Here is a 19,270-nt window from a genome sequence, read left to right as displayed (position 1 = left end):
TTCATTTTATTAGTGTACGAATATTTATTTTAATATTAAAATTTAAAAAATTAATTTAAAAGTGTAGTGTGTTTTTATTTAATTGGTGATTGTTTATATTGTTTAATAAAATTATTGTCCCATAGTATTCTCCATATTTAATATGTGATTTTGAGTTGTTGGAAACCAAGAAAAAAGGGGAGGAAGAGAGATTAAGTTGTTGGTGTTGGTGTTCAATAATAGGGCAAAAAGAGGAATGAAACAATATCAAAAGTTAAAAAAAAATATGGGTTCTTTTATAATTTTAATAAATAGGACATGGGATACTTTTAATATTTATTTTAGAGGATTAATGTTTAAATTCGTTTATGAAGGATAAGTCATTTTTAAAATTGGTTCTTAAAAGATTTTGTTAATCATATTTAAAGGTAGAAAGAAGTAAGATCAGACTAAATTATATCTTTTAATAAAACAGACTTGTAATGTAGTTAATTAATTTGAATTAGACATGCAGTTTTTTATAAATTTATTTTTAAGTATTAAATTTAGTCTATTGTTAAATTTGGTTTGATCTAAAGTCTATTAAGAGATTTGACATTTTTTTATAAAAATAATTTTTTAAAATTATTATTTCAAATATATATCTTTTAATAAAAAAGTTACTTATGTATAACATACCAAATTTAATGTTTACAAGAATATTTAAACATTTAAAATATTTAGAACGTGCAATAGTATTTATAATAAAATATAATAAAATTAAAAGTTTTAATAAATTTTTAATCATAACAAAATTATTTACATAATTATTTATATTTTAATATATACATACAGGTCTAACAAGTTTATAAGATTAATTTTTTTTTGGTGACTTATAAGATTAATTTGTGAGTTTGATTTTAGTCTATTAACAAGTTTAATTTTTTAAAATAATTTGGGTCTAAATTTTTTTATGATAAGTTAGACCAAATACAAATAAAGTTGTAGATCTTTTAAAATTCACAAACTACCTGATTTATTTTTATTCATAGTCATATTATTTCTTTAAAAATATAACAATAAGCTAAATTAGTGATTTTATTATTTAAATAATAATATGCTACTACGATAAATGACATAATAAGTTAATATTATGTGTCATATTTTAATTTTTTGTGACATAACAAGTTAATATTATGTGTTATATTTTAATTTTTTGTGACCAATTAATTTATTAATTTGTCATGTCATCGTATCATGTAATATTTTTTTTTAATTTTTTATGGTATCATTCAATTTAATAGACAAAAAATTAATTCGTTGTGAATCAAAATTTCTTTTAAAAATTTGTCGATAGCTTTACGTAATATAATATTTAACGTGACTATGAATGGCAAAATGGACTAAGTCCGCTTGGCCAACAGGCCAAAACCTTAAAAAGACAGTTTGGATTAAGATTCTGAACCCATTAAGTCTAGCGGGGTTTTTTGTTCGGCCCATTATTTTAGACACAAATCCGAATCCTTAGTCATCTTACATTCTTATGAGTTATTGATCGTCGCATAGACATTGTTGCTCTCCGAATGTCACAACAACAATGCTCCTTACTTCCCTGATAACTTACTTGATCGAGGAAGACGTGTGGATAATTATTTATTAATTTTGGTCGAATGAAGACGATGAGTGGGGTCAGAGTTGTCTACTGACTAGTGTACTTTAGAGGATACTCGATAGTGGCTTTAATTAGTTTGGTCTTATTGGCCGATTTTCTACTTAATGGACCACTTTCCAATCCTATCATCATCATTGATCCAAAGTAAATAGCGTTACTCTCTATACCATACTCTCGTCGGATACAACCACCAACAACAAGAACCATCAAAATGAGTAGTAGCAGCAGTGAAGAAGAAAAAGAACAAGAACTGCAACAGCACTTCACCATTCGTGCCGTTGGCGGCACCGAATACAGCTGGTGCAAGGCAGTTCCCGGCGGCACCGGAATAACCGTCCTCGGCCTCCTCCTCTCTAAACCACCACACATTCCCAAACTCCAAACCGTACTCCGCAACCTCCAAAGTAACCATCCTATCCTTCGCTCAACAATCCACTTCGACTCCAACGCCAATTCCTACCACTTCAGAACTCCCCCAACCTCCAATATTCAAATCCACTGCCTCGATCTTCAATCCACCTCCGCAATCCTCGGCTGTAGTTCCGGCGACGGAGATACTGACTTCCACCTGATTCTGGAGCACGAGCTGAACCTGAACAAGTGGCGCGATCCTAGTGGCGATGGCTACGGCGTACTGTGCGTGAGTGTGTACGCGATAAGCGAGAGGCGATGGGGAGTGTTTTTGCGGCTGCACACGTCGGGATGCGACCGCGCGGCGGCGGTGACTCTGCTGAGCGAGCTGCTGGTGAAGGTTGGATGCGGCGGAGAGAGTAACGGAGAGGCAGAGGAGAAGGGAATGGGAATGGCGATTGAGGATCTGATACCGGTAGAGAAGAGGAACAAGCCGTTTTGGGCGCGTGGTTTGGACATGCTTGGTTACTCACTGAATTCATTCAGGCTTGGGAATTTGGAATTCGTGGATGCGGACTCGCCTCGGAGCTCCAAGGTTGTGAGGTTGCAATTGGACGCTCACCACACGCGCCAGCTTGTGGCTGTAAGTACCACACTTGTTTTTTTGTGTGAATATTATTGGTTTCGTTGCTAGTTGATTAATAGACAATCAGGTGATTCAGTGATTGATTATGTACCTCTTAATCCATTTTAGAGTAACTAGTGCCTGTGCTGCAAAGTTTTTCCTGCAAAAATAAAATAAAAGAACAAAAGGCAATAACAAAAATAAAATTAAAAAGAAAAAGAAAAAAATGAATAGGTTGTTCAAAAAGCAAAAATTATAATAAAGTACGTATTATAGCATCTATAACTATAGTGATTACAGTGACTTCTTAATTTCAGCAAAAAAAGTGAATTTTTTAATTGTTAAAATTGTTTAGCTACTGCAACTACCATATCCATAGGCAACACAGATTCCATGTTAGAGTAAATAGATCTGCTTCAGTATTGTTTGTTCATAGGTACAAAAAAATGTAATATAACGGCCTAAATGGAAAGTATTTTCTTCGAAAAAGAAAAAAAACAAAGAAAGTTGGGTATTAGTGAAAAAGTTTAAAATGGAAAAATAAAAATTGTGTACTAGGTATGTATATATATAGTACGGATGATTAGATTAGATCAGTTTTGTCACACCTTGGATATCTAATGTCAAACAATATGGCTACTAATCTCTCGTGTAGGCCCTTTGATAAGTGGGATAATTGGATTGGAATTTTAGGTTTTTTCTTTCCTTTTTCTTTTCATATCCAATTCGAAAAAACATTTGGTTATGGAAGATAAGTTATTTTCGTGACACACTCTAAATTATCGTACATAGTAATAGAAATCCCCTTTAAGTGCATATATCTAGGTTTTAATTTTGTTTTTTATTTTTTAATCTTACGCTCATATAAACATAAGTTATGCATTTATTTCTGCTTTGATTTTATAAAGAGAATAAAGGGGGAAGAAAATTCTTGCTTCAGGAACGAGTTAGTTACTTCTTTTGTCTCCTTTCGTAACGTCGCTTAATTTTATTAGAAAAGAAAAACTGAAAAAGTGAACCACTAAAGGCAGTACGGGTTGGTATGGCTAACTTTGTTTTGATTGGAGAGTGCAATATTTTAGGATACGGCTTGCCTAACTGATAACGCTATCCAGATCCAAGTATGGCAAGATGTATTGGAGATAAGATAATAATACTCACGATGGAGACAAGTGTGAGGAACTTTGGGAATCTCCATTTTATTCTGGAATCTGGAGAAATTATTCCTTAGAAATTATTGGACGTGTATACCAATCCAACTGTCTTGCCATTTGGATGTGTTATAAATTGAAAAAGTCTAGGGGCCAGTAACTTTATTAAATTCTGGCCAGTATGTAAAGAGCAAATGAAAAGTTAAGGTATGGTGTGTTAGAGAACCACTTTCAAAAGAACTCAGTGCATGTGAATTGGTGTATATTCTATCCAAAATTTTATAGTTATGGCTTCTGGCTTTGGATTCCAATAACAAAGGAGAGACTCGTTCTGCAAGTCATGCTATGATAAATAAGGATTTTCTGTCTGACATTAAATTGATATACTAGTACTCATGCTCTTTAATCGACTACTTGATAATTTGATCAAAACTTTTCATAAATTATTCATATTTGCTGTATGGACTAAGATCGATGTTAAGATCAACGAATATCAGCTGCATTATTTTATTAAATTCTTTTCTATCACAGAGGATTCATGCATTTGTGAGCTCCTTGGCTTAATATCAGAAAATAGAAAAGATTTGATAGAGAATAGAATGGTGTGTGTAATAGTTGATACATATTTCTTCAGTATACGATGATCTGCTTCTTAGGCTACCAAGGATTTATATTCTGATTGGTATGAAGTATAATTGATAATTTCACATTCTGACTATGATTTGGTAAGGTCATGATGATTCAAAATATTACAATTAATTTTGCAAGATCATGTAGGAATGCAAATCAAGAGAAATTAAACTTTGTGGGGCACTTGCAGCCGCTGGAATGATTGCTGCCCGGGCCTCCAAAAAGCTACCCAGTTATCAAAAGGAGAAGTATGGTGTAGTAACACTCATTGATTGCCGCTCTCTTCTTGATCCAGTCCTTTCCAGCAACCATCTTGGTAATCTGCACTTTTCCGAATGTGTGTTTTGTTTTCATATGTTCTTGCTACCTCTAGACTTCTACATCTGGTTTAAAGAAAAGATTTTTTACTCTAATGGAAAAAAAAAAAAGACAATTGTAGATGCACAGGAGGAGATAGTCTCATTTTAACGAAACAAAGACGATTGGTATATCATTGATTAATAAGACCAATTCTAGTTAATAAAGTAGATCATTGATTGGAGCTTGCTTCTTTTTGACATGAAAACTTTCTATTCCAAATTATTCGCTTCCGTCTGATATTAATAAGAGCTCTTATGCGTTCTATATTGGAATAATCCAGTTTTCTGTGGTCAGAATAATTTGCTTTAGTTGCTTTGTTATAATTATAACAGGTTCAGTTTTTGGGTTCAGGATTTTATCATTCTGCAATATTGAACACACATGATGTATGTGGAGAAACCCTATGGGATCTAGCAAAGAGAAGTTACATGGCCTTTGCAAATGCTATGAATTGCAACAAGCATTTCTCAGACATGTCTGACCTGAACTACCTAATGTGCAAGGCGATCGAGAACCCTGGTTTGACGCCATCATCATCAATGAGAACTGCTTTGATTTCAGTTTTTGAGGATCCTATCATTGATGAATCAGATAACATTCATAAAGAGATTGGATTAGAGGACTATGTGGGTTGTGCTTCTGCTCATGGTGTTGGCCCATCGATAGCCATATTCGACACCATAAGGAATGGGAAGTTGGATTGTGCTTGTGTATACCCATCACCCCTTCATTCTAGGGAGCAGGTGCAAGAACTAGTGGATCATATGAAGAAAATCCTTGTGGACGCATGTAACATTTAAGGTAAATCAAATTGAACAAAAATCAGCTACTGAGCAAAGTTGAAAGCTGAAACATATCAGAGAAAAGTGGCAGGTGGAGAATATTATAAGGCTGAAATAAATTTTCATATTATTCGATCAAGGATGCTTTGGTACCATTTATCATTTCTAATTTTCGTTGCACTATAAGAGTAGACGGATTTTTTTTTAAATAAATAAAATAAATGTTTTAATTACCTGGAGCATTTTTATCGAAAAGTATCGTATCTTTTATTTTGTTTGCAGTGTATACGAAATAAGATAACATAAACAAGATAAGGCTGACGGAGGAAAAATGTCGTTAAAGATTTTTAAAAAAATATTGCGTTGCAAGTATAGTTCTAAACTGACAATTAAACCTTAATCAATATTTAAATTTGAAATATACTTATAATTGATTATAGAAAAGTATATTTTTGAGTTTTTGAAATAAGAAAAAAAATAACGTAAATAACAAGGACGTAAAATAACAACTAAGAAAAGTTCTAACAAGGATTGAGAATTAGAATTCCTATCTTTATTGTCATTATCAATTGTGATGGTAATTATCTTTTGCTCTCACTTAGTTAACCTCTAACAATGAAGGAAAGTCAAGTGAGCAAAATCAACTTAAGTTCACAAGTCCTAATCAAATATTAGATTTAGTGAAGCCTAAGCCAACTAACAATTCTCAATCACCAGTCAACAAAAGAGTTTTGATAAAATCAATCCAAGTTAAGAACATGAAAATCTAATTAAAAATCCAACCAAGCGTTTTATCAAACACTTGGAAGGCGTAAAGTAGAAACATAGGCTGTATTTGTTTCTAAGAACAGGACAGGACAAGACACTGAGAACAGGACAGGACAAGACATTGATGGACAGAGACACAAAATTTTGTGTTCTTGTATTCTATTTGGAGATAAACTAGAACAAATTATGAAAATTCAATTTATTCTCATTTTTTTCATTCAAAAAGTTTGAGATGAAAAATATAACAATAAAAAATATAATTGTTAAAAATTAACAAGAATAATGAAAGAAAAAATAAAAAATAAGTTGTGTCCCTTGTTAGTGTCTCTGTGTCTTTCCTGTCAGGATGGACACAAAATACACTAATTCAGTGTCTCTGGACACATTGTCTCTGTCCATGTCTCCTCTGCCAAACACGATTTTGTGTCTCAGCGTCCCTGCCTCAGTGTCCTGTCTCTGTAAACAAACGCAGCCATAGATAATTGATAAGACATAAGAAATTCTAAGACTACGAAAGAAAGGAAATAACAATGACAAAGCAATTGAACAACAAGAAACATGAAACATAAATTGCATTAATGAAAGTTGAGAGTAACACATGAGTTCATAAACTAAATTAGCAAAATAAAAGAATCAATAAGAGAAGTATATAAACTAAAGTAATAGAACAAATAAAAGTAGAAGGAACCTAAATTAAAGCAATGTAGAAATCTGAAATTGAGAAGAAATAAACCTAAAAATCCTAAAACCTAGAGAGAGGAGAGAGTCTCTATCTCTAGAAAATTGCATCTAAACTTAACTAATGTGAATGAAAGCGTGTATGAGTGATCCCCCACTCTGCAGCCTCTAATCTGTGTTTTCGGGCTTGAATATGGGCCAAAAACAGCCCAGAAATTACCCCCATCATTTTCTGATATTTGCAGCACGTAACGCTTTGCCACGCGTACGCGTTGCCCACACGTACGTGTCGCTTGACAAAATTTAGGTCACGCGTACACGTCATGTCACGCTTACGCGTCGCTCGTCTGCTGCACTGATCACGCGTACGTGTCGCTACCAGCTTCTCAAAACTCCACTTTCTTGTGTTCCTTCCACTTTTGCATTCTTCCTTTCTATTCTCTAAGCCATTCCTATCCTATAAAATCTGAAAACACTTAACACACATATCACGGCATCAAATGGTAATAAGAGAGGATTAAAATTAGCAAATTTAAGGTCAAAAAAGCATGTTGTCAATCATATCACAAAATTAGAAAGAAAAATGCAAAACATGTGAATTATATGAATAAGTGTGAGAATAATGGATAAAATCTGCTCAATTCAATACAAAATAAATCGTAAAATAGCGGTTTATCAATCTTCCCACACTTAAATATTAGCATGTCCTCATGCTAAGTGTAAGAACCGCAATTAATCGAACCGGTTAATTCAGTGGTTATGTTACCCAAATTTGATTCCAAAAAGTTAGAGTGAGAATTCAAGGTTTTAAACATTATTTTTGGACTCAGTGGGTCTTTCCGAGTTAGAAAATGTGTTTACTGCGAAAAACCGTGAAAAACTGCAAACCAACATTTGAACCGATTGAACCGGTTCAAATCTGTTCAGTGCGGCGCGAGAAGAAGTAGAAACAGTAAAAAAATTTAGAAAAACAGTAGAAATTGAAAACCGGGCGTTAATTTTAAAGGTCTGGCCCGAAGTTGAGCCAAATGGGCTAAAAATACTAACAGATTGAATCGGGCCCAAGTTGGGCCCAAGTCCAACATATATAAAGGTTCATTTAATGAACTCTAGCCTCATAAACACACACACACTTCAGAATTGAAAGAGGGAGAGAAGAAGAGGTGGAACCCTAATCACCTCAATATTCTCAAGCTCATATATTGAGTTCTAGAGCTCTGATTTGCGTGCCGTCAGTGGCTATGCGTTTCTTGTGAAAAGATCTACAAAACCCATCCAAGAAACTCTAGAGGTAAGCTCAAAATCTCCTCAGTTCCTCTCTCCAAAATTTTGGGTACCTAGGGTTTATGGCTAAGTGAGTTTTTGTGATTCTTGATGAATATGTTCACTATAATCCTTGCTTAGCTTTGGGTTTTGACATCCAAATCTGTTGGGAGAGGTAAGAGGCTTTGAACTCTTGTGAACTTTTGATTTATGTTGATCCCTAGGTTCATTTGTGGTGATTTATGTGTATATAGCTTGATTTTTGTGAGTTTGGAACTTGTTGGAGCTATATTGGTGGTTGGATTGTGGTTGAAAGCTCAGTTGGTTCATATTGGGAATCGGCCAAGGCATGATTTCGGTTTCCTCTATGTAGTTTATACTATATAATATTCATGGACACTTAGGCTAGTGACCTATAAGATATGATTGGATTTAAATGGTTGATGAGTTGTTGGATGTTATTGTATAATGATATTTGATGAAATGATGAATTTTGAGTTGATAATGATGATTGGTAGTAAAAAGATGAGAATGAATGACTTATGAAGTTGAGCAGTGGATTATGTTGATAAATGTGATTTTGATGTTGAATGATTGATAATATAGTTGAAAACTTGTTAATGAAGTTTGACATATGAGATATGTTGATGTTGATGTGGTGGATGAGGAAAAATTTGGTAATTGTGGTGTAATATGATAAAGAGGGTTGATTATGATGAAAGGGGGAGTTTGAACTGGGTTGGTTTGGTTTTGGTTGTGTTTTGCAAAGCAATTGTGAAAATTGTGATTTTGGGTAAAAGTGGAATTTTGGTGAACTTTGTTTGATCATAACTTTTGGCCCGGTTTTCAAAATTGGTTGAAAATGGTTTGAAATTAAAGATCTTTGAAAACCCTTTAAATCAATATAAAGTTTGTAAAATTTGGAATTTTGTAGAGGAAGTTATGATCAATAAAAAATTTATGTTGAAAATTAGAAATTTTGCAAAGATACAGGATTCTGAGTTTTCTGTTATGTGCGCACGCACACTCTGCAAAAAATTGAGACCTGTGCGCACGCACATACCTGTGCGTTCGCACACGCAGATGTAGGCATCCTGCTTGCAGTGCTGGCACTGCCTGTGCGCGCGCACACCAAAGGAAAAATTGCAACCTGTGCATACGCACAGACCTGTGCGCACGCACACGTTGGTGAGGCCAGTCTGTTAGAGGCGCTCGCACAGGTTGTGCGAGTGGACAGACCCTTTTATATTTTAACACCTGTGCGTATGCACACTTTTAAAAATTTCATGGGCGTGCGCACGCACACCTCTGTGCGGACACACACGCGCTGTTTCTCAAATTTTTCTTTGTTTTCAACTATTTCACCTTCCCGATGAGGTTGTAAGCTTCTATGGCATCTTTTTAAGAATTTTGGGCATATTTTTGGGTGTTCAAATATGGGAAATGGTTTAAGGGTTTTAGAGACTATTATTTGAAAAAAGTTAGCAAACGGAGTAATAGGTTTCTGTTATACTGGGAAAGTTGATGATGTGTGATGAATAGTTGATGAATGAGATGTGAAAGCAAGGAAATGAAATGTGAAAGAACAGTGGTTGAAAGGAGTTGAGGACTCTGAATGAAGTGATGGATCCATCTTGTACTAAAAATGTTTTCGAAAACCACTGTATCACTTTTATTGAGATTATGAAACGCTATGCGCCCGGTAGGGGCCGAGGTTGGATCCCGCCTGTCGAGGTAGCGGCGGTGGCGTAAGGGCGGTGGTTCGTCCCTCTTGCGCTTAGATGTGAGGTCGGTGGCAATAGATCCCGCTCGCATCCCTTCGGATCATCAGAGCGTACAGGCGCAAAACCCTGGATAGTGATCTGAGCACTATATCTCGGGGGTTCCCACACCATGAATCCGAAGGGCAACATCTCTATGGAGATGTATCGGGTTGGCAGTTGAACCGACAATGTGATATTACAGCCAGTAGGGCAGGCATTCATCATATGGATTTTCTACGTCTTTGTATGCTTTGCCGACTTGATATTATTTTCCCTATTTGTATAACATGTCTAATTGCTACTTGTTTTAATTGCTGTATATGCTTCTACTTGTGCCTTACTTGCATTGTATATATTTGTGCTTTGATGGAGCTAAGGAGGTTTGGAAGGTGGTGGTGATGGGATTGAATGGCGGATCGGTTGGTGAAGGATGTGTGATGAGCGGATAATTTATACGCTTTTTGGCATTGTTTTTAGATAGTTTTTAGTATGATTTAGTTAGTTTTTAGTATATTTTTATTAGTTTTTAAGAAAAATTCACATTTTAGGACTTTACTATAAGTTTGTGTGTTTTTCTGTGATTTCAGGTATTTTCTGGTTGAAATTGAGGGACCTGAGCAAAAATCTGATTCAGGGGCTGAAGAAGGACTGCTGATGCTGTTGGATTCTGACCTCCCTGCACTCTAAATGGAATTTTTGGAGCTACAAAAGTCCAAATAGCGCTCTCTCAATTGCGTTGGAAAGTAGACATCCAGGCTTTCCAGCAATATATGATAGTCCATAGTTTGTCCAAGTTTAGACGACAAAAACTGGCGTTCAACGCCAGCTTTCTGCCCTATTATGGCGTTAAACGCCAGAAACAAGTTACAAACCAGAGTTAAACGCCAAAAGCAGGTTACAAACTGGCGTTTAACTCCAAGAATAGCCTATGCACATGAAAGCTTCAATGCTCAGCCCCAGCACACACCACGTTGGCCCCAGAAGTGGATTTCTGCACTATCTATCTTAGTTTACTCATTTTCTGTAAACCTAGGTTACTAGTTGAGTATAAAAACTACTTTTAGAGATTTATTTTGTACCTCATGATATTTTACATCTAAAATTGTACCTTTGACGACATGAGTCTCTAAACCCCATGGTTGGGGGTGAGGAGCTCTGCAGCGTCTCGATGAATTAATGCAAGTATTTCTGTTTTCTATTCAATCTCGCTTGTTTCTATTCTAAGATGTTCATTCGCACTTCAACATGATGAATGTGATGATCCATGACACTCATCACCATTCTCAACCTATGAACACGTGCCTGACAACCACTTCCGTTCTACCTTAGATTGAATGGATGTCTCTTGGGTTCCTGGCTCACGAGTTAGACTGCCTCTCTTGACAATAGAGCATTCAGATCCGTGAGATCAGAGTCTTCGTGGTATAAGCTAGAATAAATTGGCAGCATTCCTAAGATCCGGAAAGTCTAAACATTGTCTGTAGTATTCCGATTAGGATCCGGGAAGGGATGACTGTGACGAGCTTCAAACTCATGAATGCTGGGCATGGTGACAGATGCAAAAGGATCAATGGTTCCTATTCCAACATTGGTGAGAACCAACAGATGATTAGCCATGTACATGGACCCTTTTCACTGAGAGGACGACTGGTAGCCATTGACAATGGTGATCCACCAACATACAGCTTGCCATGGAAGGAGACCTGCGTGCGTGAAGAAGAAGACAGTAGGAAAGCAGAAATTCAAAGGACAAAGCATCTCCAAAACTCCAACCCATTCTCCATTACTACGTAACAAGTATTCATTTCATGCTCTTTTACTTTTCACAATTAAAACTAAAGAACCCTATTGATATTCTGAATAAGAATAATAAGATAACCATAGCTTGCTTCAAGCCGGCAATCTCCGTGGGATCGACCCTTACTCACGTAAGGTATTACTTGGACGACCCAGTGTACTTGCTGGTTAGTTTTGCGGAATTACATAGTGTGAGTGTAATTTTCATACACCAAGTTTTTGGCGCCGTTGCCGGGGATTGTTCGAGTTTGAACAACTGACGGTTTATTTTGTTACTTAGATTAGGAAAAATTTGTCTTTTTAGTTTAGAGTCTATTACTTTTTTTTCAAAAAAATGTTATTTCTTCAAAAATATTATTTTTCTTTATTAATTGTTAGTTTCTCATTGAGTCTAGTTGCATGTTTTAAGTTTGGTGTCCTTTGTGTTTTTGTCATCTAAAAAATAGTTTTTATCTGTTCTATCCTTGCATTCGTTGAATATGTCTATTTTCTTGGTAATAGTTGCCCCTTTGAGTCTTCCTTTCTAAAATATTTTTAAAAATAATTTTTTTTGATTAGATCTTGTGCCAAATTTTAAGTTTGGTATTCTCTTGTTAATTTTTCTTTAGTTTTCAAAAATTTTATTTTGGTTTTCTAAAAATTTTAAGTTTGGTGTTCTTTCTTTTTGTTCTTGTTGTTCTTGTGAGTCTTCAAAGTGTTCTTGAGTCTTCTTTGTGTCTTGATCTTAAAATTTTTAAGTTTCGTGTGCCTTGGTGTTTTTCCTCCAAAATTTTCGAAAACAAGGAGCACTGGATCTAAAAATTTTAAGTCTTGTGTCTTTTGTGTGTTTCTCTCTTTCATAATAAAATTCAAAAATAAAAAATATCTTTTCCTTTAATTTCTCATAATTTTCGAATCCCTTGAGTTGACTTGGTCAAAATTTTTCAAATCATATCCTTTTAAGATTTTTAAAATCATATCTTTTTCAAAAATATCCTAACCACTTTCTCTCTCCTCACTATTTCGAAAATCCTCATAAAATATTTTCAAATATTTTTTTATTTATTTTAGTTTTTTTATTTATTTTTATTTTATTATTTCGGAAAAATATATTATAAATAAATAAATAAATAAATAAATAAATAAATAAATATAAAATAAAATTTTTATCTACATCATCTCCCTTACTCCATCATCGGCCTAAGTGGAAATGAATAGTCCAGAAGGACTCTGGGGTCATATGCTAACCCCACTACTACTTCATATGGGAGTAGTATCTGTATACCCTCCGTCGGAGTCAGTAGTTTTGAGTTGAATCCTCAGCTCATTATCATGGTGCAGCAAAATTGCCAGTATTCCAGTCTTCCACAGGAAGAACCTACTGAGTTTCTGGCACAGTTCTTACAAATTACTGACACAGTACATAATAAGGAAGTAGATCATGATGTCTACAGATTATTACTGTTTCCATTTGCTGTAAAAGACCAAGCTAAGATGTGGTTAAATAACCAACCTAGAGCTAGCATAAAAACATGGAAACAGTTGTCAGACAAATTCCTGAATCAATATTTCCTTCCTAAGAGGATGACACAGCTAAGGTTGGACATCCAAGGCTTTAAAAAAGAGGATAATGAATCCCTTTACAACGCCTGTGAGAGGTATAGAGAGATGCTAAGGAAATGCCCCTCTGAAATATTTTTTAGAATGGGTGCAGTTAGACATCTACTACGGGCTTACAGTAAAAGCTCAGATATCTATAGATCACTCAGCTGGTTGATCTATACACATGAGAAAAATAATTGAAGAGGCTCAAGAGCTCATTGATACAGCTACTAGAAATCAGCATCTGTACTTAAGTAGTGAGTCCTCCATAAAAGAAGAGGCTAAGGCAGTGTCCACTGAACTTAGTTCTCTAGAACAAGCTGTGAAAATCAACCAGCATTTATGTTATCTGATAGAATAGTTGGCAGAATTTAAAGAGATGTTGCAAGACATTAAGGATACTAATAGGAACATGGAAGCACAACTTGACCAGACAAGATAGCAGTTATCAAAATAGATAACAGAAGAGTGCCAAGCAGTTCAATTAAGGAGTGGAAAAACACTGAATACCTCAGCTCAAAGCAGCAGAAAGCCAATAAAAGAACAAATAATAGAGGATGAGCAAACTGCTACCCAAAATCCCTCTGAGAACAGTAAGAGCCCAGAGAGGAATGAGTCTGGCATTCAAACACCAGAAAAGGGTGAAAAACTGGCGTTAAATGCCCAATGGACGCCCAGTTCTAGCATTCAAATGCCAGAAAAGGGAGAAAAATTGGCGTTAAACACCCAAACCATGTTCAGTTCTAGCGTTCAAACTCCAGAAAAGGGAGGGAATCTAGCGTTAAACGCCAATCCATCCCCCAATCCTGGCGTTCAAACGCCTATGAGGGGTCAGACACTTGCAAGTGTTGATAATAACGCCCTCAAGAAGGCTTCTCAACCTACCTCTGTAGGAAATAAACCTGCAGTAACCAAGGTTGAAGAATACAAAGCCAAAATACCTTATCCTCAGAAACTCCGCCAAGCGGAACAGGATAAATAATTTGCCCGCTTTACAGACTATCTCAGGACTCTTGAAATCAAGATTTTGTTTGCAGAGGCACTTGAGCAAATACCTTCTTATGCTAAGTTCATGAAAGAGATCTTAAGTCATAAGAAGGATAGGAGAGAAACTGAAAAAGTTTTTTTCACTGAAGAATGCAGTACAATCATTTAAAAGAGCTCACCAGAGAAGCTTAAGGATTCTGTAAGCTTTATGATACCATGCACATTAGAGGGAACCTGTACCAAGACAGCTTTATGTGATCTTGGGGCAAGTATCAACCTAATCCCTGCATCCACTATCAGAAAGCTTGGCTTGACTGAAGAGGTCAAACCAACCAGGATATGTCTTCAACTTGCTGATGGCTCCATTAAATACCCATCGGGCGTAATTGAAGACATGATTGTCACAGTTGGGCCATTTGCCTTTCCCACTGATTTTGTAGTGCTGGAAATGGAGGAGCACAAGAGTGCAACTCTCATTCTAGGAAGACCTTTCCTAGCAACTGGATGAACACTCATTGACATCCAAAAAGGGGAAATAACCCTGAGAGTCAATGAGGATGAGTTTAGGCTGAATGCTATTGAAGCAATGAAGCACCTAGACACATTAAAAGACTGCATGCGTGTTGATATTATTGATTCCTTGGTACAGAAGATCAATATGGCTAAGAGTCTCGAATCAGAGCTAGAGGATATCTTTAAAGATGTTCAAACTGATCTGGAGAAACCATAGGAAATAAAAGAATCTCTAAAAATTCCTCAGGAAGAGGAGAAACCTCCTAAACCCGAGCTCAAACCACTACCACCATCCCTAAAATATGCTTTTCTGGGAGAAGGTGAAACTTTTCCTGTAATCATAAGCTCTGCCTTAGAGCCACAGGAAGAGAAAGCACTAATTAAGGTGCTAAGGACACACAAGACAGCTCTTGGGTGGTCTATTAGTGATCTCAAGGGCATTAGCCCAGGCAGATGCATGCACAAGATCCTACTGGAGGATAATGCCAAACCAGTAGTTCAACCACAAAGGCGGCTGAATCCAGCCATGAAGGAGGTGGTGCAGAAAAAAGTCACTAAATTACTAGAGTTGGGATTATTTATCCCATTTTTGATAGCCCCTGGGTGAGCCCTGTCCAAGTTGTACTCAAAAGGGAGGCATGACAGTGGTTCATAATGAAATAAATGAACTGGTTCCTACAAGAACAGTTACAGGGTGGCGTATGTGTATTGACTACAAAAGACTCAATACAGCCACCAGAAAGGATCATTTTCCTTTACCCTTCATAGACCAAATGCTAGAAAGGCTAGCAGGTCATGACTATTACTGCTTTCTGGATGGCTACTCAGGCTACAACCAGATTGTAGTAGATCTCAAAAATCAAGAGAAAACAACATTCACATGTTCATCTGGAGTATTTGCCTACAGAAGGATGCCATTTGGTCTGTATAATGCACCAGCAACCTTTCAGAGATACATGCTCTCTATTTTCTCTGATATGGTGGAAAAATTTTTGGAAGTCTTCATGGACGACTTCTCAGTATTTGGAGATTCATTCAGCTCCTGTCTTGACCATCTAGCACTTGTTCTGAAAAGGTGCCAAGAGACCAACCTGGTTTTAAACTGGGAGAAATGTCACTTTATGGTGACTGAAGGAATTGTCCTTGGGCACAAAATTTCGAACAAAGGCATAGAGGTGGATCAAGCTAAGGTGGAGGTAATCGAAAAATTACCAACACCCACCAATGTTAAGGCAATCAGAAGTTTTCTAGGACATGCAGGATTCTACAGGAGGTTTATAAAGAATTTTTCAAAAATCACAAAAACTCTAGGTAACCTGCTAGCTGTTAATACACCATTTGTCTTTGACACAGAGTGTTTGCAGGCCTTTGAGACTCTGAAGGCTAAGCTGGTCACAGTGCCTGTCATTTCTGCACCGGACTGGACATTACCATTTGAACTGATGTGTGATGCCAGTGACCATGCTATTGGTGCAGTATTGGGATAGAGGCATGACAAGCTTCTGCATGTTATTTACTATGCCAGCCGTGTTCTAAATAACGCGCAGAAAAAATACACAACCACAGAAAAGGAATTGCTTGTAGTGGTTTATGCCATTGACAAGTTCAGATCCTATTTGGTAGGATCAAAAGTGATTGTGTACACTGACCATGCTGCTCTTAAATATCTACTTACAAAGTAGGATTCAAAACCCAGGCTCATAAGATGGGTGTTGCTTCTGCAAGAGTTTGATATAGAAATAAGAGACAGAAAAGGGACATAGAATCAAGTAGCAGATCACCTGTCCCGGATAGAACCAGTATAAGGGATGTCTCTACCCCTCACTAAGATCTCTGAAACATTTTCGGATGATCAACTATTTGCCATTCAGGAGGTGCCATGGTTTGCAAACATCGCAAGCAGCAAAAGAAAAAATTACTTTCTGATGCAAAGTACTACTTGTGGGATGAACCATATCTCTTCAAGAGATGCGCAGACGGGCTAATCTGTAGATGTGTGCCTAGAGAAGAGGCACAGAAGATCCTATGGCATTGCCATGGATCACAATATGGAGGACATTTCGGAGGTGAGTGAACGGCCACCAAAGTCCTCCAATGTGGCTTCTACTGGCCTACAATCTATAGAGACTCCCGAGAGTTTGTACGTAACTGTGATAGTTGCCAGAGAGCTGATAATCTGCCTCATGGTTACGCTATACCTCAACAAGGGATCTTAGAGATTGAGTTGTTTGATGTATGGGGTATTGACTTCATGGGGCCTTTTCCACCATCATACTCAAACACTTACATTCTGGTAGCAGTCGACTATGTATCTAAATGGGTGGAGGCAATTGCAACACCCACTAATGATTCTAAGATAATACTGAAGTTCCTCCAAAAACATATCTTTAGCAGATTTGGTGTCCCTAGAGCACTAATCAGTGATGGAGGCACTCATTTCTGTAATAAATAGCTTTATACTGCCATGGTCCGATATGGGATTAGCCACAAGGTGGCAACTCCATATCATCCATAGACCAATGGGCAAGCTGAAGTCTCTAATAGAGAACTAAAAACAATCATGGAATGGACTGTAATTGCCCGTAGAAAGGATTAGGCAAAGAGCTTGGATGATGCTCTATGGGCATACAGAACAACATTCAAGACTCCTATAGGAACCTCTCCATACCAGCTTGTGTATGGGAAGGCCTGTCACCTTCCCATGGAACTGGAGCATAAAGCCTACTGGGCAACTAGATTCCTAAACCTTGATACCAAATTAGCTGGAGAGAAAAGATTGCTCCAGCTGAATGAGCTAGAGGAATTCAGACTCAATGCTTTTGAAAATGCCAAAATTTACAAGGAGAAAGCAAAAAGATGGCATGATAAGAACCTGTCATACAGAGTCTTTGAGCCAGGACAAAAGGTTCTGTTGTTTAACTCTAGGCTCAGGCTATTCCCTGGGAAACTAAAATCCCGGTGGAGAGGACCATATGTGATTACAGGTTTGTCACCATATGGATATGTAGAGCTCCAGGATATTGACTCTGACAAAAAGTTCATTGTTAATGGACAGAGAGTTAAGCATTATCTTAAAAGCAATGTCGAGCAAGAATGCTCAAAACTGAGACTAGATTAAAGCTCAGTAAAAGTCCAGCTAAAGACAATAAAGAAGCGCTTATTGGGAGGCAATCCAATCTTATTTATCTATGTTAATCACTTTCTCATTTCATTTTCCATTGTTATTTTATGTTTTCTTTAGGTTGATGATCATGTGGAGTCACAAAAACAACTGTAAAAATCAAAGAAAAATAAAAAACAGCATTAAAAATAGCACACCCTAGAGGAGAAACTTATTGGCGTTTAAACACTAGTAATGATAGCAGAATGGGCATTTAACACCCAGTCTGGCACCATTCTGGGCGTTAAACGCTAGAAACAGGCTACAATCTGGCGTTAAATGCCAGAAACAGGTTGCAGCCTGGCGTTTAACGCCAGGAAAGGAATAAAAGCTGGCATTTAACGCCAGAAACAAGCAGCAGTCTGGTGTTAAACGCTAGGATTGCACATTAAGGGCGTTTTTGCACGCTTAAATGGAGCAGGGATGAGAAGTCCTTGACCCCTCAGGATCTGTAGACCCCACAGGATTCCCACCAATCTCAACTTATTCTCTCTCCCTCCATCTCCTCCATTCTCTTGTTCTTCCCCTTCTTTCTTTCTTTTTTTGCTCGGGGACGAGCAAACCTTTTAAGTTTGGTGTGGTAAAAGCATTGCTTTTTATTTTTCATAATTATTTATGGCACGTAAGGCCGGAGAAACCTCTAGAAAGAGGAAAGGGAAGGCAAAAGCTTCCACCTCCGAGTCGTGGGAGATGGAAAGATTCATCTCAAAGGTCCATCAAGACCACTTCTATGAAGTTGTGGCCAAGAAAAAGGTGATCCCTGTGCAATTCAGCTGGAATTGTCATAGAGGAAGACATCCTCATTAAAGAGGACAAGCCCATCACTAAGAAAAGGATGGAGCAAACAAGAGAGCCCACTCATGGACCTCAATAAGAGCATGAGGAATTCCCTCATCAAGAAATCCCTGAGATGCCTCAAGAGATACATTTTTCTCCACACAACTATTGGGAGCAACTAAGGATAGGAGCACCAAAATCACTAGGGATGGAGCAATAAAGGCAAGGAAGAGACATAGAGGAGCTCAAAAGCACCATTGGTTCTTCAAGAGGAAGACGCCACCCTCACTAAGGTAAACTCATTCCTTAATCTCCTTGTCTATTTATTTTTCTGTTTTCAGTTTTGAGCTTTATGTTTGGCTATGTTTTGGGTCTTCACTACATGATCATTAGTGTCTAGTGTCTATGTCTTAAAGCTATGAATAATTCCATGAATCCTTCACATCTCTTAAAT

At 36.9% G+C, this 19,270-nt stretch overlaps 1 protein-coding gene across 1 annotated transcript; it reads left to right on the top strand.

Moving 5' to 3' along the window:
* The first annotated feature begins 1,332 nt into the window (after positions 1-1,332).
* On the top strand, positions 1,333-5,668 carry LOC107494000 (uncharacterized). The gene is made up of 3 exons (XM_016115034.3): positions 1,333-2,624; positions 4,535-4,703; positions 5,099-5,668. The coding sequence occupies exons 1-3, from the start codon at positions 1,842-1,844 to the stop codon at positions 5,545-5,547; spliced, it is 1,401 nt and encodes a 466-aa protein (XP_015970520.1). The 5' UTR covers positions 1,333-1,841; the 3' UTR covers positions 5,548-5,668.
* The last annotated feature ends 13,602 nt before the right edge of the window (positions 5,669-19,270 follow it).

Source organism: Arachis duranensis, chromosome 6 (genome assembly GCF_000817695.3).
Source record: "Arachis duranensis cultivar V14167 chromosome 6, aradu.V14167.gnm2.J7QH, whole genome shotgun sequence".
NCBI classification, from domain to species: domain Eukaryota; kingdom Viridiplantae; phylum Streptophyta; class Magnoliopsida; order Fabales; family Fabaceae; genus Arachis; species Arachis duranensis.
Note: the sequence above shows the minus strand (reverse complement) of the source record. Positions and strands in the feature narration are given on the sequence as shown.